The following is a 22,478-nucleotide window of genomic DNA, read 5'->3' as shown; positions in this document are numbered from 1 at the left end:
ACATGGTAAACGTTGTTAATGTATCTAAGAGACTTTGCGGTAAATATAAATTTAAATGAAGTAGAGTGAGATCCATCAATCGTACTCGACGCGCTGCAGTTCATCTACCAGAGAATAAAAATGAAGCCCGATATGTCAAGTCGGGGTATGAAGCATTCTATTTATTTTTTACTGACGACATCATGAAACAGATAGAGGATTACACAAACAAAGAAATAGATAGACAGCGTCCTCAGTATAAAAGTGACCGTGTGAGTGTGGAAGACCAAGCGGAGTTTGCGAATGCTGCCGTAAGACAGACTGTTTCCAAAAATACTACCATAATTGAATTAAAGGCACACTTGGGCTCTACATATAGGCAGAAGTCCTGAACATGAATCATATCACAGTAAAAGAATTATTTGATCGGTATTCAAGTGTATTTTCGCTGTACCATGACTCAAGCCCGATTTGAGTACCTGACTAATTGCTTAAGATTTGACGATCGCAATACAAGAGAAAAAAGAAAGAAACTAGATCGCTTAGTCTCTATTAAAGCCGTTTGATCATATAATTCAAAGAAGCCAGGATTTATACGTCCCATCCGAATATTGCACTGTAGACGAGCAGCTACTTGCATTCAGAGGAAAATGTCCATTTAAGGTGTACATTCCGTCAAAAGCCTGATAGATATGGCTTTAAAATCATATTGATGTGTGACGCAAAAACATTTTATATGATAAATGCCAAGGTTTACACTGGAAAAGGTTTAACTTCTGGAGGCATACCCGTTGCAGAATATTATTCAGTTGAAATGACCAACCCGATCCATGGCACAAACAGAAACTGTTCATTTGATAATTGGTTCACTGCTATTCCGATGGAACAAAAGTTATTAACAGAACATCAGGTAACAATTGTAGGTGCTATGAAAGTAAATAAAGCTGAAATATTACCGAGCTTTATAAATAAAAAGCATAGAAATAGAAATACCGCTATGTTTGCATTTAGCGAAGATCTAGCTTTCGTTTCTTATTGCCCTACAAAATCTAAGACTAAAAAAACTGTTATATTGCTATCCAGCATGCATGAGGAAGCGGATAAAGATAACAGTGTTCAATTGCCCGACATAATACAGTTTTAAAATAGTACAAAAGGGGGAGTTGATAGTATGGAAAAGCTTTGTCAGCAATACTCCGTATCAAGGAGAACCCGTCGTTGGTCTCTGCATGTTTTAAGGACTATTGTGTGAGTTAATACGCTTATTCTGCTAAAGGGTTCAGAAGCAAGAGAAAAGACGAGTGTATCGCAGAGGCGGCTCTACTTAAAAACTTTAGCTTTGTCACTCATATACGACGGAAAGATTGGCTTGGCCAACTTTACCAATCTTCGCGAAGCTATCAAGGGTATTTTGAAGGAAAGTGGACCTAACGAAATTCAAGAAGAAAATCATGAAAATTCAGGCAGATACAGAATGAGTTTTTTTAAAAATGTTGATCGGTTATTAAAAACAAACTGTACTTTGACTTCCTCGTGACAACTAGTGGAATAGATCCAAAAACCAAAACAAAATTCGAACTATGTAAATATAGTCCGCTGGATGGAAATAAGACTTTTGGTTATGTTTGAGTTTTGTTTTTCAAGTTCTAAAAAACACAAAGAAAACATAAACTCAACTGTCCGTTTCGTGGAAAAGTGGCCTAAGATTAAACAACTACAGCTCACCGACTAAAACGCGTCTAAAAATAGTATTGACAGCTCTCTCACCGCCGCCTTGCCACTGCTCTGTGCGCACGCACTTCCACCGCTACCTTTCACTTTCATCGATGCGCGCTGGAGATGGATCACCGGTAACGGTATAAAACGAAGTCCACCACAAGAGAGAATCGAGTTCCGCCAGAGTACTGATCTGTTGGAAACTCCACCGGGCCTTTGGGTATTGACCAAATGCCGACCGTCCTGCGAGTTCTACCAGAGTATTGATCTGATAAGAACTTCATCGGGCCCTTGGGTATTGACCGAAGGCCAAAGCGACCCGCCGGTGACCAACTGTTGATTGGTCACTTCCAGTCTCTTGCCGGATCGAGTATTGATCAATTCGGCCACCCGTCCCGCGACCAAGTACTGATTGGTCGCTTTCCGTTCCTCGTCTGGATCGAGTAGTGATTGATTCGACCACCTCTAACCCAGAGTAAGTAGTGATTATTCTTTCTCCTTGATGTTTAGGTAATTTATTTAAATTAAACGTGTGTTTTACAGAGTCTGGTGTCTAACAGAGCTACTAGTTACACGCGACATGGGGGAGGTTACGTTTCCATCGGTGAGTTGTAGAACTGATGTCACATTTTTGCTTTTTAGAATACATTATATTACAATATTTACCTCCCATTTAATCCTTGATATTTTAGCCACAAATTTTCCTTTCTTAGTTAACGATTTAAACTCAATTGTACATTCTGGAGACCACGCTGCTCCTTTGATAACGGGATGGATGCCTGTCAATCTACATCTGAGTGTCTGGGCCGGTAATTCTGAAAACCGATTGTGGAGGAAGTATAACTCATTACTGTCTACTCTTATGGTGCCATAATCGATGTAAAATATCTACAAAAATAAAAATATAATTATTTTTTGTGAAAAGATTAATTGATATTTTGGAAAAGAAAGCCCTAAAATAGGAAAAAAATACATACTTTGTTTTTACCATTATTCATGATCTCTGTAACCAAACCTCGGTGATACTCCCCAAAAATTATACTTGCACAATATAGTCCTTTGCGTATAAGTTCTTTGGGTACTTTGTATTTATCTCCATGTTTGTGGTAAAACTGCCTGCAATTCAGAAAATATTTTGTAATTATTCATAATTTAGTGTGAAAAATGTGATTTTTTCGAACTCTCGTTTACCATTAAAAAGGTATCTATATTTATTCTTAAAAATAAACATTTTATATGAGAAAGAAAAACTTTCAAAATAATGTATATTAATTTGTTGCTCCAAAACAGCAAAATCGTTCGTTGTTAATTACTTAAAACTAACATTTTTGTAATTGCTCTGAAAAGGGTATCTTGCAGTGCTTAACAAACCCTCAAAAATTTCATCTAGATCCATTAATTAGTTAAAGTTATTCAAATTGCTTATCCCGGAGATAATTTTTTGTAATAAAATGACATAAATAATGAAGGTATGGCAATTCTACGGGTACTGTGTGGAAGGTACGGCTTTTACTTTTAATATACAACAAAGTTAAAAGAATCATTTTATTAACCAAAAATCGTTTTGCAAAGTTATTGTTATTTTTAACATATAAACAATTAGACTAACTTTTAAACTATTACTTGTAGTCGAAATATATTTTCTTATCTGAGCTGACAATTTTACACGAATTATATATATATATATATATATATATATATATATATATATATATATATATATATATATATATATATATATATATATATATATATATATCCTGTGAATATTAATTAGTAATTTAAATGAGTGACCTGACCAATAACTACTGTATATTTGTAATGTAATTTTTATATAATATACTATGTACTTTGGTAAGTATTCATCATCGGGGATACAGTCCGTGACTTGAATTGAGGAGAATCTCAAAATAGTGAAAACTGATATCGAATATTATCAAATCACTCCAAAAAGAACCTCTTGACTTCACGTACAATAAATTTATTTCACTTTGTTAATTAATTTATTTTTGAAGTTATACTTCTATATGCACGGTCGGCGTTGGAAATGTGCATGAGAGTGAATCTGTGAAACCATTACATATGTAAGATAATGAGTAAGAGAGAGACAGAAAATATATTTTCTCTCTCTTCCTCTCTCGAGAATAAAAATGTTCCTTTTGTATATTTATTTAATATTATATATATATATATATATATATATATATATATATATATATATATATATATATATATATATATATATATATATATATATATATATATATATAGGAACTTTGTTGGTCTTCAGCGGAGAACCATCTAAATGAAGCCAAATGTTCGTTTAAAATTTTTTAAATATTCATATCTACGAATATGAACATTATTTTCGGCAAAGTTTGTGTGTTGTTTTTTGTTTTTTCTTTTTTGGTTAAGTTAGTTTTAAATAATGAGTAAAGTGTACAGTAGATATATGATAACATCGATAATATACTACATATTGAGTTAGAACTGATGAAGCTTTAGAAATATAAAGCGAAACGTCTTCGATAAACTTATGAAGTAGTTGACTTCTTTTTTTATTTGCCAACCTGAATGACCGATTAAACCTCTGAATTCACTAGTTGAATACTTTAGAATATATATATATATATATATATATATATATATATATATATATATATATATATATATATATATATATATATATATATATATATATATATAATATTGTATATTATTAATATGTATTAATATTATAATTTATGTGATATGTTTTGTATTATTTAAAATTAAACGTGTATAATTATTTTAGGCTTTTCTATTTCAAAATAATCACTGTTTTACCGAGAACTGTCAATTTTGAAATCCGTTGGTGTCATGTCTAATGGGCAAATCCTCTACGTGTTTGGTTCATACCCTGGTGGTTGTGAGTTCGAATCCCAATTATGAATTTCTTTTTTTATTTTTGAAATATTTAAAAACCTCACTTAAAATAAAATGAAAATGTACAACATAATCCGAGTTGTTGGTTTTCTATTTTTATCTTCGTAAAGTAAGTTGTTGTATATTGGCAGTTTTAAATACTTGTGAATATTACATTTTAATTTATATTGTATTATTATATTGAATTATGTTGCAGTGTATTTATTGTATTGTAATTTTTATATTAATAACAAAATAAACAATGAATTTTACTGCAGAGTATGTGTAAAATTTTTTTTTGCATTCAACTCCTTTTATACATATATAAAAATAAAAATATATATTTTCATTAAAATACTGATACAATCCTTCATTTACTATACTCCTTTTACATGTCAAATGTTTATACACAGCAAACGATGCACCATATACCTATATAACTAATTATTTTTCTCTTTCTGCTCTCTCTTATCTATAGCATTACATATGTAATGATTGTGCAGATTGACTCCTATATAAATTTTTAACGGCGAACGCGTGTATAGAAGTATAACTTCTACCGGCAGTCCCACTGGACTGCCACACCCGTTTTTATTATTATTTTGTTCCTAATTTACTACTACAAAACCTGGAGGTGGTTAAATATTTCTTGTATTTTGTTTTTATACATATTTTGGAATGATTACCTTCGACTGGAATTAACAGAAACGTGTTGTATGTTAGACATTGAAGCTCGACGCTGCTTAAAAATGACTGTTTCGTTGATTAAAAGTTACATTTTTTAATTTTATTTATCAAAAAACATCCGATTCACTGTATACGTTTCTAATTGGTAAAAGAACAAAATAAATACATAATATCTATTTACAAATATCTACCCCTGACATTTCATTCCGTCCTTCTGGTATTAATAAACTCAAAATCACAAACACTAAAATTTTTCAATACATTGCAATGTTATGAAAACAAATTTGTCTCGAATTGTATTCAATAGTTCTCGACAGGTCCCAAACATAACAATATGTCACAATTGAAAGAAGGTTGTGAAAAGCACACTACATTTACTTACTGCATATCATCCATAAGTTTATCCAGCTTTCCATCATTGACATAAACCCAAAATTTGGAAGCATCGCATATTTCACAGACTACTACATCTAAAATGTCATTTTCCGTTGTCTCGGAGGGCACAAAATAACGAGGAATTTCGTCACCTAGTTCTAATATATTCTGCGGTAGGAAGCATAACACGTCGTCCCACTACAAAACGAACATTAATAGAAAATTGTTTTAGCTTTTTAAAAAACAAACTTTTTTATTAAAAAATCCCTTATAAAAGTTAGATGTATTTAAAAGATCCCTTTCGGGCTAAATTACAGAACGTTTTCGGAATAAATATTTCATCTTCAGTGTTGCTACTGAATGTAGCATCATGTTTAAAGCCACTAAATACACTCGCGATCATAAAATCCGGGTCACCTTGAAAATCTCCGATATTTCATTTTTAACGAGCTTTATCGTAAATAATAATAACACAAATACAAACTAATGCATGTTTCTGAGAATTGTTGCAGTTTCCTTTTTAACAAAGAATTCCAATAGTGCCGATTTCGCGGTAAAGTGCACACTTCCCAAAATGAACGCTACCTGTAACTCAGCTTGTTTTAAATGTCTCGTTTGTACTTCGACTTTCTGTTCAAATGCAACGGACAAACGTTTATTATTGCCACCATTAGTGTTTATTAGTGCCATTATTAGTGTTTATTTTTTGACAAAAATGCCTTTGACTGTTGTTGAAACGGCACAAATTGTTGCACTTGTGGAAGACGGTCACACTCAACGGCAAGTCGCAAGAATTGTTGGCGTAAGCCTTTCTACGGTTCAACGAGTGCTTCAATGCTTTCAGGAGGTAAGTTTGCTAACCAGGCGACCTGGCTCTGGACGAAGAAGAACGACCAAGGCAGTAGATGACCGTTTCCTTGTGTTTCAGGCTTTACGAAACCGGACTTCAACCGCGGTTATGCATGAAAATCGACTAGAGGAAGTACGAAACCGCAATTTTAGTGTTGCAACAGTCAGAAGAAGACTTCGTTCTTCTTAACTATTTTCTCGGGTAATGGCTAGAGGACCGCCACTTCGCCGGGTGCCTCGAGTTGCACAACTAGCTTTTGCTCGACAATACGCGCATTGGGGAATTAACGATTGTAGCAAAGTGTTATTCTCAGATGAATCCCGTTTCTGCCTAACTGGATCCGATGGACGTGTAAGAGTTTGGAGGAGAACCGGTGAACGATGTTCACAAGCTTGCATTGCTCCAAGAATGCCATTTGGTGGAGGCTCGGTCATGGCTTGGGGAGGTATATCTTCCGACTTCCACACAGAATTACCCTTCATCGAAAATGGGTCCCTAACTGCACGAAGGTATATTACGGAGATTCCGGAAGACCATGTTATGCCCAACATGGAAGGGCTTGGAGAAAACGCCGTTTTTATGCAGGACAACGTGCGACCACACGTTGCCAGGATCAGTATGTAATACTTGGACGAAGTTGGAATTACGAGGGTACCCTGGCCAGCTAGGTCTCCGGACCTGAATCCCATCGAACATCTCTGGGACGATTTAAAAAAATGTATTCAAACCCATACACCTCCTCCTAACAACGGACAAGAGCTTAAGGATCTGTTAGTGAGAGAGTGGAATAACATACAACATGTAATCCGGAGAAAAATTTAGAGTATGCCCGGTCGTCTGCAAAAGGTTATTAGAGCAAGGGGAGGCAATACACGATATTGGTCATTGAAATTTCACTGATTTTTTACCACGTTCTGCATTTTCAATTTTTTTTCGTATGTCTGTTTTATCAACAATTTGATTTGTTTTCTGTTTTTTTTTTTCAATAAAAACAAAAAACCATTTTTTTTTCTTTCAAAGCAAACATTGATGACAAATAAAAAATACATTAGCCAAAAAAAGGTTATTACTGCACCACAGGCAAAAATATTTAAGAAGTTTGAAATTTTCAAGATGACCCGGATTTTATGATCGCGAGTGTACATGGATGAAAACACATGTATTTAGTGGGTTTAGTGGTAAATGTTATTTAATTGGTATTATATTACATGGTTGTTGATAATTATGTTGGATGTTAAAATTTTAAGTAGATTCACTTCATGACAACTTAAACTCCCAACGAGGGTTACTGGTCCGGAGTGTAGTCTCTAAAGGACCTTAGGTAGCAAAAAATCAAAATATTGTAGGACAGATGTGCGAATGTGAACAAACAGTCAATGTAACTAGAAATGTATGCCTTTCAAGCATAGATTTTAACCATTATTGTCCGCGTGTAATATGTAAGCGTAGTAAATGCCTGTCTGGGATATCTTCTTTTAGGCCAATGGAGATATTTCCGAGTCCGAGGCTTTACCATTTTTACATTCCTTCGGTACTTTCTTCAATTCTTTCATAGTTATTTCTTCTACTTGGGTTATTGTTTGCACACCAATTCCACTCGAAATTTGTGCATATTCTCTGTCAGTAATGTTTTGTAATGATTTTCCCAATCCTTTTTATCTATCATTTGGCGTTGTATCACAGCCAATAATTGAGCATAGATTTTTTGTTGATTGTATTGACGTAAATTCGTGAATGTCCTCTGAGCAACAAACTCATTTATTATTTTGGGGACATGCTTGGGCAAAAATCTCTGAGGCGCATTCTATTTCCATTCATCACTTCGTACATATTTGCCTACCACAGAATCATTTTCTACTCTTTACTCGTGCATTTAAATCATCATCATCATCATTGGTGCTACAGCCCTATAAAAGAGCCTCGACCTTCCCAAGTCTATTACGCCAGTCAGTTCTATCCATTGCCATCTGTTGCCAGTTTGCTGCGCCTATTTGTCTACCATCCTCATCTACACCATCCCTCCATCTGAGTTTTGGTCTACCCCTTTTTCTACTTCCCACAGGTTGTGACATAAGGATTCTTCTAGGAGGGTTGTTCTGCTGTGATCTTGCCAGATGTCCTGCCCATCTTAGTCTTCCTATTTTTATAAAGGATACTACGTCCTTACCACCAAATATATGTTTATATCTGTGATACATCTCGTAGTTGTACCTCCTTCTTCAAACACCATTTTCACAGATGCCACCAAATATTCTTCTCAGGATCCTACGTTCAAATATAAGCAGGAGATTTTCATCTGCCTTGGAAATGGTCCATGCCTCCGACCCATATGTCAACACTGGTTGTATAAGGGTTTTGTATATGGTTATTTTTGTTTTTTGGCTTAAGTTTCTGCTTCTCATATGTCTACTCAGTCCAAAATAGCATTTGTTTGCGTACATATTTGCCTACCACAGAATCATTTTCTACTCTTTACTCGTGCATTTAAATCTAATATATAAATTTCTTTGTTCTTTTAACATCTGTTCTTTCGTATCTGTTTAAAATATCCATGTTTTGGTGTGAAGCATATAAACAGTTTTTTTTGCATAAATCCTCCAAAATATCACTACAAATGATAATTTCACTATACGTGATACTTTTTTCGCATATATCTCAAGAACTATTGGTTTTAGAACAATTTTGCTAAAAAAAAATGCTAGTTTCAAACCTTAAAAATTATTATTAAAAAAAATCCTAAAAACAGTTAAAAAAAGGTTTTTTTTGCGAGTTTAGTTCTCAAACTAAAATAAAACTTAGGACCTTAGAATATTCCGAGAAAGAAAACTTTTTAATATGTTTAATCCACACAAAATACAATAGATTCAATAGTTTTTACAATATAATTTTGCAATCTAAATTTTAAAAAAATTATTAATTTTCAAAACTATGCAGGTTAAAAACTAAAACTTCTATATACTTGAAATTTTTTTTTTTAATTCCCTAGGCTCTTCTAATCGACAGATTTTATTTTTTCAAAATGGGTTTGAAAGCTTGAATGTTCTTCTATATGTAAAAAAATTCAAGTATCTAGAAGTTTTAGTTTTTGACCTGAACAATTTTCAAAATTATTCAATTTTTTTTAAATTTAGATTGTAAAAACTATTGAATCAATTCTATCGACATATTATGTGATGATTAAACATATTTATTAAAAAGTGTTCTTTCTCTGAATATGAAGGTCCTAAGTTTGATTTTAAATATAATAAAACCTTAACCAAAAACCTTTTATTAACTGTTTGTTTTTAGTATTTTTTTAATGATAATGCTTGACATACTTGACTTGCTTTTATATGCTTGACACCCAACTTGCCTGAACTACAGAGCATATACTTCAACAATTACAAGATTGTGCTCATTTTTCTTTATTTCTACTATAATTATTTGCTCCTCGACCGTTCTCCAAGTACTGATGTTATTTCTATAGACTTTTCCGGATTGCTATAGACACACCTCTCTTAGCCCTGACATATTTATTAACACCGCTATAAATATGCATGTAATTTCCTACTTCTTCAGTTCCGTATCCTTTTTTCTTGGTCCCCGTGAGTATTGAAAATTCGTAGTTTATTTTTATGTGATATATTTTAAACCCTGGTATGATTAAAATAAAATGAATATACAGAATAGTTTCAATAATGAAAAATAAATCATGAAAATTAAAAATAACATTGCAACAATATACTACAATACAAATACTTACGCCAAGAGGAGGTACGGCACCTTCAACTTGAGTTTTACTAATAGTTTCTATTGGTTTGGTATAACTAGCTACAGTGAAATTTTTTTCTGCATTGTTAGGTAATGGTTTACTTCTGTCATATAACTTAAAATCACCTTGACCCGGCCTTACCCAATGAAATACTGATTTTAAATACACACAAAGCTCTATGAGATTTCGGAAACCCAACTCAAAAAATTTCAACTCCGTTTTAAACATTTTCCTACAAAAAAAAAATGGATTAACTAAAATAAATGGAAACCGAATGTAGCCGACTTCGGCGAATAATTATATAGTGGTAGTTGTCTAAGCTCAGCTGCAGTTGGTGACGGACAATTCCAACAACTTTTCAGTTTCCGCTCTAAACCGAAATATAATTTAGTAGTAAAAATTACCACCGAGCGTGCGTGTTTCAAATTCAAAGAGATAGGTCAAAAATTTGCATGTACCGAAGCTGATTTGTTCAAACACCATCCTTCGCTTTAAACTGCAAATTTTCTGCGATTGATATAAGTACAAATAAACACCATTAATTTTTTTTTTAATTTTCAGCATTATTCTATGTCTCATCTTCATCATGTTTCTCCAATAAGAATAGCACACAGCTCTTCTCTTCGTAATATCCATTTCTGGCATATTTCAGCGGAAATCTTTTTTTTTTTTTTGTAAGAAATTACCCTCGCAACTTTCTGCGACCTATGAGTCAGTCGCGGATTCATTTTGAGTATCGCGGAAGTGGAAGAGTTACTTTCTGATGGGCCGGTGAATATCTACCGGCCTTACAGATTAAACGACAAAAATAAATATTTCCAGAGCACAACTTACAGACCTCCCAAAAAATATATTTGTATCATTACAAAACACCGGCGTGAAAGCCTACACTACTTGATAATACATTAAACGGTAATTATAAATGGCAAGTGAAGAATGTTTAAACATTAACATTGAATATTTTTAAACATTACAAAGAGAATAATTATGACGAAAGTGTAAATTTTTAGATAAATCGTCAAATAAAATCACCGGCTAGAAAGAAACGATGCCATGCGTCGTGTATTTTCGAGTTAAGAAGCCTAAAACTATGAAATTCAGCCACTTTTCCGAATGCATCAAACAACGACAGATGAACAAAGACATGTGACTCCAAAAACATATGGTAAAAAAGTACAAATCTGAAAGTAAGATATTTATTTATTTACATTATAACTAATTTTAAAGTAATTCACAATATTTTTGTAGATACAAATATTGTATATAGTGATGAAGTGATTATATACATAGTTCCCACACAGTTCCAAAAGGTTGGGATGATGGACGAAACAAGTGCATAAAATCTCCGGTATATAAAGGACAACGACTGTCGATCATCTTATATTGTGGTGGTAAAAATGGATTTGTCGAAAATGCTGCTTTCATTTTCAAATCCGGACAAAAAACTGGTGATTATACCAGAATTATATGAAGTGATTTAAAGACAAACTTCTTCCCAATTTACCTTCCAATTCAGTTTTAGTAATAGACAACGCCTCATATCATAATGTGACTCTTGAAAAATGTCCTACATCGGCTTCGAAAAAAGACATCATGAAAAAATGGTTGACAGAAAGAAACATCAATCCGGACAGACAACAAATCCGGACAAAAAACTGGTGATTATACCAGAATTATATGAAGTGATTTAAAGACAAACTTCTTCCCAATTTACCTTCCAATTCAGTTTTAGTAATAGACAACGCCTCATATCATAATGTGACTCTTGAAAAATGTCCTACATCGGCTTCGAAAAAAGACATCATGAAAAAATGGTTGACAGAAAGAAACATATTTTTCGATGAAAGCGAAACAAAACCGGAGCTCTACAGTAAGGTACTCATTGCTTAACCTAAAAATCCAGTATATGATGTAGACCAATTATTAGCACAGCACGGCCACTCTATAAATAAAATTAATTCTTAAATTAATTATTATTTAATTAATTAATAATTAAAAAATAAATTCTATAAATCAATTTCATCTGCCCGCACAAATTTATTTTCGGTCTTTTTAGATCATTCTGAATAAAAAAAGGTTTATTGTAATTTTTCTCTAAAGTTGATCGTTTTCAACTTATACAATTTAAAGCTGACAAAAAACGATAATGATGAATTTTAAGGCTCAAAAACACACAATTATTTATTATTTATTATTTTTGAATTCACCAAACCTTGTTCTATCAGTTTCTGATACTTTAGTTTCGCCTATTTGATTTTAAAACATTGTTTTTAGTTGTTTGAGGCCCTTATCCCAACCTAAAAATGGATTTATACAAAACTGTTTAATAAATTAGGACCACTTTTTGTATGACCTCTTGAACATTATTCTGCGGTCTTTTATGAAAGTGATTAAGCAAAAAATCTCATGCGAATATTTTTCCCAATGAATTAGAGGTTTTCGTCTCGTATAAACATATTTTGCTGAATTTAAAACCAAAATCCTATTATTTTTCTATCATACATTAATTTGTTATTTATTTATTTATCCTCTAGTTTTTTTTCAGTTCTTAAAAGGTTTATTTACAAGCCAAATTCGTGCAATGTAAATATTTTACATTTTTACACAGCAATTCCGAAGACGGGAAGTCGTTAATTGTTATTACATCTTTCAATGTGAGATAAAATAAAAATGCGATGACTAAGTAGAATGTTTAAGATTAGAGAAACATAATATGCCATGTTTATTGGAAATACTGGACATCATTAGCACTGCGATGACTAAGTGGAATGTTTAAGATTAGAGAAACATAATATGTCATGTTTATTGGAAGTACTGGACATCATTAGCACGTGCAAATCCTACCCTGTCGCCCAATTTCCCATGAAATTAAAATGGTGCGTGTTTTTAGGATCAAGATATTGAATATAAAAATACAACAAATTACAGATTATAATAACAGAAGAGAGGCTAGAAAATTTTACAAGGAAATCAAGCAATGCACCCAAGGATACATAACAAGATCAACAGTTTGCAAGGACAAAAATGGGGCAATTATCAGCGAGAAAGAGGAAATAATGGAAAGGTGGAAGGAGCATTTTCAAGAGCTGTTAAACCCAGAAAAAGAACAAAACGAAGATGAAGAGATAATTCACCACACAGCAGAACAACTAGTTGAGCAACCAACATTGGAAGAAACGATAAACGTCATAAAACATCTAAAAAATAACAAAGCACCTGGCACAGATGGGATAACTGAAGAACTGATAAAGAATGGTGGACATGCGCTATGGAGACGTATCCACAAACTAATCGACCGCATATGGACACTAGAAGTCATCCCAGAAGATTGGAAAGTGGGAATCATACTTCCTATGTACAAAGGGGGAGACGAACGACTCTGCAAAAATTATAGGGGCATAACAGTTTTAAATGTCATCTACAAGATATTATCAGGAATTATATATAGCCGCCTGGAATCGTTTTCGGAGGAGATTATTGGTGAATACCAATGTGGCTTCAGACCAAAGAGGTCAACTACAGACCAAATACATATGTTAAGAGGTATACATGAAAAATGTGTTGAATATAACATACCTATTTACAACTTGTATATCGATTTCAAACAGGCGTTTGATGGAGTAGATCGACAAAAGATTTTAAAGCAACTATCTATGTTAGGGATACCCAATAAGTTGGTTAAACTTATACGAATGACTCTGGAGGGTTCCAAAGCTATGGTGAGAATAGATGGAGATATGACGCAGGCCTTTGATATTGAAAATGGAGTTAGACAAGGGGATGCCTTATCAACAACACTTTTTGTCCAATATCAAATCTTCATAATTCATATCCGAAATTGGACAGTATAATTTTATCACCCAGTAGACCGAATGAATCTATTTGTTATTAAATACACACACGTAGTTAATTAGGTTACATACACATTTGGTCAATTATAAATAATAATTTGGACATCAGTCAAAAGTACTGACAAAGTTAAACAATTTACATAAATTAAATACACATATCACGCTAGGTACGCGAAAAATATTGACCCAAATAGAATTTATATAAAACTAATATCTCTTGACTAGAGAAGCATTCAATCAATATTCACTCAACGAACATATAGTCTTCAACGATCAACTTCATCAGTCTCTACTCAAAGTAATCCCGGGTCTACACCCATAGTGTACGTCTCAACAATAAACTCTGCTACTATTATTTGGTGTTTCCATTACAACAGAACGAACATCTTCACTGAGCCAACGAAGGGAAATTGTTCATGGTCCTATCGAGAAACAGAATACTTCAAGGAAGTTTGAGAGAGCCTATACAGTCCACGCCAGCAACACCCTCAGTAGCAGAGAGAGACCACTAGACCGGGAGAACGAGAGCAGTACCAAAGCCGAGAGCCAGACTAGAGCCGAGAGCAGTACCAAAGCCGAGAGCCATACTAGAGCCGAGAGCAGTACCAAAGCCGAGAGCCATACTAGAGCCGAGAGCAGTACCAAAGCCGAGAGCCATATTAGAGCCGAGAGCAGTACCAAAGCCGAGAGCCATACTAGAGCCGCAGAGCAGCCAAAGGACAGGACCGATTGCAGAACCCACCAGAAGCGAGGGATCCTCAACGTCTAAGAACACAAAAAACCGTAAGTTTTTGAATAATTACAAAATCTTCCAACTTTTACAATCTTACAATTTAACAATTTAGAACAACAATCTCCACTCTATCAATCGTATAATAATGTACTTTAGAATGCATACCATTTAAATAATACAGAGAATTGATAAAACAAAAATAAACGTCATTCACAACTATAATTAACTAAACAGTAATTTTGTATGACAATTTGAAAAAAGAAACGTGCATACATATAGCTTGCTTTTAATTACAATTAAATATTTTATTTCGAAAAATTAAAATAATTACGTAGCAAATAATTTCATTTATTTTGATAACAATATATATATATATATGTATATATATCATTATAAGAGTGTGTGGATTACATCTTGACCTACCTCAATGCAAAGAATAGCACAGCAGGCAAGGTCAAACTCATATTTCGCTAAATTGCACATTCCGATAGAAAAGAAAGTGTTATAATACAGGTATACTTATTTAATACATAACGTACATTTAGTATTGTCTAATATATTTACCGCTGAATGTAAAAAATTTTAAAATAATCATGGAGAGTCTATACGTTAAGCAAGCGGAAATAGGAACAGAAATAGTGAAACTCGTTTCAAATACAAAAAAGGATTCCCAATCTCGGAAAAATCAACAATACATCCGGGATAGACAGGAAAAATTAGAAGAATATTGGGCAAAATTTTTAAATAACCACGAAAAGCTGCTAGAAGGGGGCATAACGAAAGAAAAATATTTTGAAACAAAATACTATGATCAGGTATTTAAGACATACATTGAGGGGAAAACCCTGTTGGAAGAATATGGAAGGGTGCTGAAAAGAGGAAAAGCACCGAAAGTAAAGGAGATACAGATAAGAAAACAAAGAATCGAGGAATTATTACGGCCAGAAAATGAACAAGACTTGCAGGAGGATGAAGAATTGCAGTCAGAGTTAAGAGAATACATGGAAAAGGTGAATACACTAATGATTGAAGCAGCAGTAAATGAGGAACTGGACGCTACAGATATTGGAGAAGTAGAGAGAATAAATCATCTAAAGAGGAAAGTAGGGAAGTTTTAAAGAAAATAAGGCCAGGAATGCAACGGCCAGAAAGCACACAGAGGAGGGACGGTGTGACATTGCCGCAGGTAAAAATCCCTGTGTATGAAGGCAGATATGAAACGTGGAGAACTTTCCACGATCTGTTTACTAAAGTAATACATGAAAACGACCAGTTATCAAACGCAGAAAAAATGCAGTACCTAAAAACTCAAGTAAGAGGGGAAGCCAACAGAATGATACAACACTTAAACATATCCGAGGCCAACTACGAAGTGGCCTGGAACATGCTAAAAGATAGGTATGAGAACCCAAGGATGATATTGTTTAAATTAATAGACAGGATGCTACTAGCGCAGGAAGTAAAGGAATCTTCTGCTAGAGCATTGAAATCACTACATGACACCTTCCACGAAAGTCTGGAAGCCATAGGAGGGTTAGGAACAGACACGGAAGCGTGGAGCCCATTGATAGCCCGAATTATCATAACGAAATGGGACAATGAAACTAGGAGGCTGTACGAAAACCACATTGGAGACAGTAGAGAGATACCGACGTACAAATCGACACAAACATTCCTACAGCGAAGATTTCAGACACTGGAACTGCTGGAGTCAGAAAAAAGACAAGAGAAGCAAGGAGGATCTCTTAGGAAACCAAGAACACATTGCGTGATATGCAACGGAGATCACGGAGTACCGAACTGCAGAGAATTTCAGGAACTCAATGTAAGAGACCGGAACAGGATGATAAAAGAAAAAGGATTGTGTACAAACTGCCTAGCACATAAAAAAGAAAAACAATGTTATTCACAATATAGGTGCAGACACTGTGGCGGAGACCACCACCATATGTTGCATTATGAAAAAGGAAACACAAGCAACAAAAGAAACTCCAATGAAACGAAACGAGAACAAACACAAGAAAGAAATGGAAGAGATTCAAACAATAGAATAAACGGGTACCAAGCTGATAGGTACAGAGGAGGAAATAATAATCCATACAACGCCAGAGAACAAAATTACGGAAGGCGAGAAAATACACAAGATACCAATGGGCCTAGGAATAGCAACGACCAGCAAAGAGGGCAGAATTCAGTAAACTGTGCAAGCCATAAGGAAGGTGAAGCATTACTAGCGACAGCTGTGGTACGCATAAGAGATGCGAAAGGAGATTCACACATAATGAGAGCACTAATCGGCCAAGGGTCACAATGCGCATTTATAACGGAACAAGCTGCGACGACGCTAGGAACAACAAGGAAGCCCATACAGGCGACCATATCCGGGATAGGCTCGTCAGGAGAAAAAACAGCCAACTGGAGTATGAAACTTTTAATCGAAACTCATTACGAAAGTGACTTCGAGATGGAAATAGAAGCACTAGTACTACCGAAGATAACAAGGAATTTACCGGAAAAGGATATAATTCTACCGGACTATAACGAGAAAAATGCAATACTGGCAGATCCAAGATATTACAAGGTAGGGAAGATAGACTTACTACTAGGAGTAAAAGAATACAGTTACATATTGACAGAAGGGATGCACAGAATAAGTAATGGACTCCTGAGTCAAAACACCAAACTAGGATGGATAGTTTCGGGAATAGCACGAGAAAGGGAGAATATAAAAGCAGAAGTATGCTGTATGATATCAAGACAAGAAATGGACGTACAAATAAAGAACTTCTGGGAATTAGAAGAAGTAAATCAGGATACAAGTTTCTCAGTGGAAGAACAAGAATGTGAAGAACTGTATCGACAGACTGTAAAAAGGAATGAAGAAGGGAGATACGAAGTAAAAATTCCGTTTAGGGAAGACGTCGCAAAGTTAGGAGAATCTAAACAGCAAGCATTCGCCAGATTGATGCAACTAGAAAGGAAGTTTGCAAAAGACAAACAGTTAGAAGCGAATTACAGACAATTCATGGAAGATTATGAAAACCAAGGTCATATGGTAATAGCAGAAAACCAGGGAGATGGGTACTACTTACCTCATCATCCAGTGAGAAAAGAGGACAGTACTACAACGAAAATAAGAGCCGTGTTTGACGCATCAAGCAAAAGCTCATCGGCAGTAAGCCTGAATGATGTTATGCACACAGGGCCGAAATTACAACAAGACTTGACAAATATACTATTACGATGGAGATCCAATAAGGTAGCATACTCAGCGGATCTGGAAAAAATGTTTAGACAAATCAGAATGGCAGAAGAAGACCAAAAATATCAAAAAATTTTGTGGAGAAAGGACACAAAGGACCACATACAAGAGTATAACTTAACGACGGTGACATACGGCACGGCCGCAGCACCCTTTTTAGCGTTAAGAACAATACAACAATTACAAGAAGACGAAGGAGCGAGGTTCCCGTTGGCATCGAAAATTGTAAAAGAAAACATGTATGTAGACGATATACTAGGAGGAGCTGAGACAGTGCAGGAAGCAGAAACAGCCCAAAAGGAATTAATACAACTGTTCAGAAAAGGAGGTTTCACTCTTAGAAAATGGTTGAGCAACGAAGAAAAAATAATGGAGAACGTACCGGAGGATATGAGGAACGTAGACTCGAAGGCATTCAAACAAGAAGAAGTACGGAAAACGTTAGGAATACACTGGTCACCTAAAGAGGATATAATCACATTCAAAATAGGGATAACGACGGCAAAGAAAATAACGAAAAGACACGTACTGTCAGAAGTAGCAAAACTATACGACCCACTGGGATGGATAGCACCTGTAGTAATTCAGGCGAAAATGTTCATACAGGAATTATGGGAGCAAAAGACCAGTTGGGATAAAGAATTAACTAGCAACCAACAAACAGGTGGAATACATACCAGGCGCAATTAGTAAATCTGGAGAAAATAACATTGCCCAGGTGGAACAACTTAAGCAAGATAAACAGAGTAGAACTGCATGGATTTGCAGATGCGTCTATGAAAGGATATGGAGCGGTAATCTACTCAAGGGTATTAGGCCCAGAAATTAAAACGAATCTAATGATAGCAAAATCGAAAGTCGCACCATTGAAAGGGAAAACGACGTTACCGAGGCTCGAGCTGTGTGCCGCGGTACTACTAGCAAATTTAATGAAGAAAACCCTACAAGCATTGAACAGGGAAAACATTGAGGTATATGCATGGTCGGACTCAACGATAACCCTGGCTTGGATAAGGGGATCATCAAAAAGGTGGAAAATGTTCGTCGCCAACAGAGTAGAGGAAATAAGACGCGTTATAGGACCGAAAAATTGGCATAAGGTAGATACAAAGGAAAATCCAGCGGACATCCTCTCACGTGGAAGTACCGCATCAGAATTATTAGAAGCAGAGCTATGGTGGAAGGGACCAACTTGGCTGACTAGTAACAAAACTTTAACTCAGGAATCAGAAGAAATACCAGAGACAAATGAGGAGGAAGTCAAAACGAAAATAACGGTGCACACGACAACGATAAAGGAGGACATATGCGAGAGATTCTCAAATTTAGAAAGAATGAGAAGAGTACTTTCATATTGTAGGAGATTTGCAGACAAATGCAGAAAAAAGAAGGACAATGGACAAAGTCAGCTTACAGTCCAAGAATTAGAGGAAACGCTATTAAAGGTGATAAAGCACACAGCACGCCTACTTCAAACAAGAAATAAATAAGCTGGAGAAGAAACAGCAATTAGACAAGAAAAATAAATTAGCGTCATTGGTACCATTCCTGGATAGACAAGGAATTCTAAGAGTCACCGGAAGACTGAGACACACGAATCTAAAGTACGGAGAAAAACATCCGATAATTTTGCCAAAGGATAGTGCATTAACAAAGTTACTTATAACAGATAGTCACGCAAGAAATCTACATAGCGGATTACAACAAACACTACAGTACATAAAAAGGAAATACTGGATAATCAACGGCAGAAGAACCGTGAAAGATCATCTAGCAAAATGTTTAAGGTGCAGGAGGTATAAAAGCCAAGCAGCACAACAATTAATGGGAGATCTACCGAAAGACAGAGTGAACCCGAGTCATCCCTTTACTAACACAGGGATAGATTATGCCGGGCCAATAAAAATAAGTACCACGAGAGGCAGAGGACAGAGGAGCTATAAGGGCTACATCTCAGTATTTGTGTGTCTGTCAACGAAGGCAGTACACCTTGAGGTAGTAAGCGATATGTCTACGGATGCTTTCATCGCAGCGTTCAAGAGATTTACGGCACGCAGAGGACAGTGCAACAACGTATACAGCGATAACGGAACCACATTCGTAGGAACAGCAAATTTGTTGAAAAAAGAAAATCAAAAAATAGATGACGAGATAAAACAAGGATTACTGGCACTAGGTACCCAGTGGCATGTCATACCTGCATATGCACCACATTTCGGAGGATTATGGGAGAGCGCAGTGCGAATAATGAAATATCACTTGAAAAGAATCATCGGGGAAACAGTTCTAACATATGAAGAATTGAGTACGGTGCTGGCACAAATAGAAGCATGTATGAACTCGAGACCACTATGTGGGTCATCAGAAGACCCTGAAGGGAAAATAGCCCTGACACCAGCTCACTTCCTTATAGGGAGAGAAATTATATCACCAAATCGGGAAGAAGAGCTTACGACTTATTTGAAGATGCCGACGAGGTGGAGATTAGTGGAGAAAATAAAAAGAGACTTCTGGAAAATTTGGAAACAGGAATACCTGCACCAATTACAACAGAGAAATAGATGGCATAAGGCGCACCCTAACATAAAAGAAGAAGAAATAGTTATAATTAAAGAAGAGGATACACCTCCAGGCAGATGGCCATTAGCGAGGGTAACAGAAACACACCCTGGAGCGGAGGGATTAACCAGAGTAGTAACAGTGAGAAAGGCAAACGGGAAACTGACTAAAAGACCCATACATAAGCTAATACGACTGGAAGAAGAGAAACAGGAAAAGCCGAAAAAGGCAGCAGCACTAAGATGGAAGAAAATACTAGTAGCTATAATGTTTTTAACGATGTTAAAACCCATAAAGGCAGAACCGTATAAAATATATAATCCGGTACCAGGATTTTTCACAGAAGACCTTGGAGAGGTCGTCATAGACCGGGGAACATTTCGAATAAAGGTGTTACTCAAAAAAGGAAGAATTCGAACAGAGCACCAACTAATAGGAAATATGATACAAGGCGTACGAGAACTGTGTCATGAGATAAAAATCGTGAATTGTAAGGATATAATAGAGAAATTGGAGGAATATTAGGAACAATATTAACCTCAGTATTTGGAGTCAATGACGAAGCCTACAGTAACATTGAAGCATTAGATAATAACCAAAAGGAGCTAATAAAGGGATCACAGCACCAGGCGAAGATAATGTTAGAAACAATAACATCAATCAATCACACAGAGAACAGGATAAACGAGCAAATGAACAAGTTTAACAAAGCACTAATCACAGGTCTACAAGAAATATCTAAAGGACTTAACGAAGTAGAAGACAAAGCACAAAAACTAGAAACCGAATATAGCACGTTACGAATACAAACGATAGCATTACAAGTTATGGACTTCATAAACGAATATACTCAATTTTACGAGGGAATATTAAACCTTCACTATAACCACGGACACTTCATTGATATAGTGAAACCGGGTGAAATAACCAAATTAATAGGGAAAGCAGGGCAGATACTGCCTCAAGGGGTCGAAATACGACGACAACCCATTATAGAAACAGAAGTCAGTCATGACGACAGATATATAACAGTCATCGGCTACTTCATAGTGACAGAGAAAAATAAGTACAGCATGCTCAAAGTCACGGCCATACCACTTAACGTTGAGGGGTCGGTGTTGCGCACATTTGTCGCCCCAAGGAATCTACTGGTCGTAGATTATAACACACTGCACTACTTCGAATTGACCACGGAAGATAGAGAAAGGTGCTTACTGTTGACAAAGGCGCAGATAGCGTGCTCACCAACGGCTATAAGAAACATGGATACCCAACCAAACTGCATACTAGAAGAAATTTATGAGCGATCTAAGAATAGCACATGTCCAGTGGTAGCCAGGACAATACAGACAGCTCAATGGAGTAAGATGGGTACTCCCAACCTCTGGCTAGTTATCACGCCAGTCACGATACACATATCCATTATTTGCGATGGAAATCGGAGCGAAAGAGTACTGGAACGAGTCACATTCTTGAAGCTTTCACCCAAATGTATCGCCCAAACGAAAAATATTACATTACTCCCCACTAGCAGTGGGGTGGACAGAGCAGTGACGAGTTACCTGAAGTCGCCAATCACTCCCGTGGCCCAACTGGTGGCGAGGACACCCCGCAAGTTTAACACGCCTCTAAACACCTACCTTGACATACCAGGAGGAGAGCTACGTCATGTGTTACTTGAGGAGGAGAGTCTGGAACAAGAAATGACGCATACGCAGTGGCGATCGATTCACGAATCTAATTGGCATTATTTTGTGGCCACCGGGATCATTACTATAATGGTAATAATTGGGATACTCACGTTATGGAAG

The 22,478-nt window shown here is 35.6% G+C and overlaps 1 protein-coding gene across 1 annotated transcript in view; it reads right to left on the bottom strand.

The window, feature by feature from the left end:
• tej (tejas) overlaps window positions 1-22,478 on the bottom strand; it is a 65,456-nt gene that overhangs the window by 27,390 nt on the left and 15,588 nt on the right. The window contains exons 5-8 of the mRNA XM_072530252.1: window positions 10,254-10,494; window positions 5,669-5,859; window positions 2,673-2,811; window positions 2,362-2,583 (exon numbers count right to left, since the gene is read on the bottom strand). Of these exons, the coding sequence (XP_072386353.1) occupies window positions 2,362-2,583; window positions 2,673-2,811; window positions 5,669-5,859; window positions 10,254-10,494 (793 nt within the window). The remainder of the gene's footprint in view (window positions 1-2,361; window positions 2,584-2,672; window positions 2,812-5,668; window positions 5,860-10,253; window positions 10,495-22,478) is intronic.

The sequence above is a fragment of the Diabrotica undecimpunctata genome, chromosome 4 (assembly GCF_040954645.1).
Source record: "Diabrotica undecimpunctata isolate CICGRU chromosome 4, icDiaUnde3, whole genome shotgun sequence".
In the NCBI taxonomy this organism is placed as follows: domain Eukaryota; kingdom Metazoa; phylum Arthropoda; class Insecta; order Coleoptera; family Chrysomelidae; genus Diabrotica; species Diabrotica undecimpunctata.
Note: the sequence above shows the minus strand (reverse complement) of the source record. Positions and strands in the feature narration are given on the sequence as shown.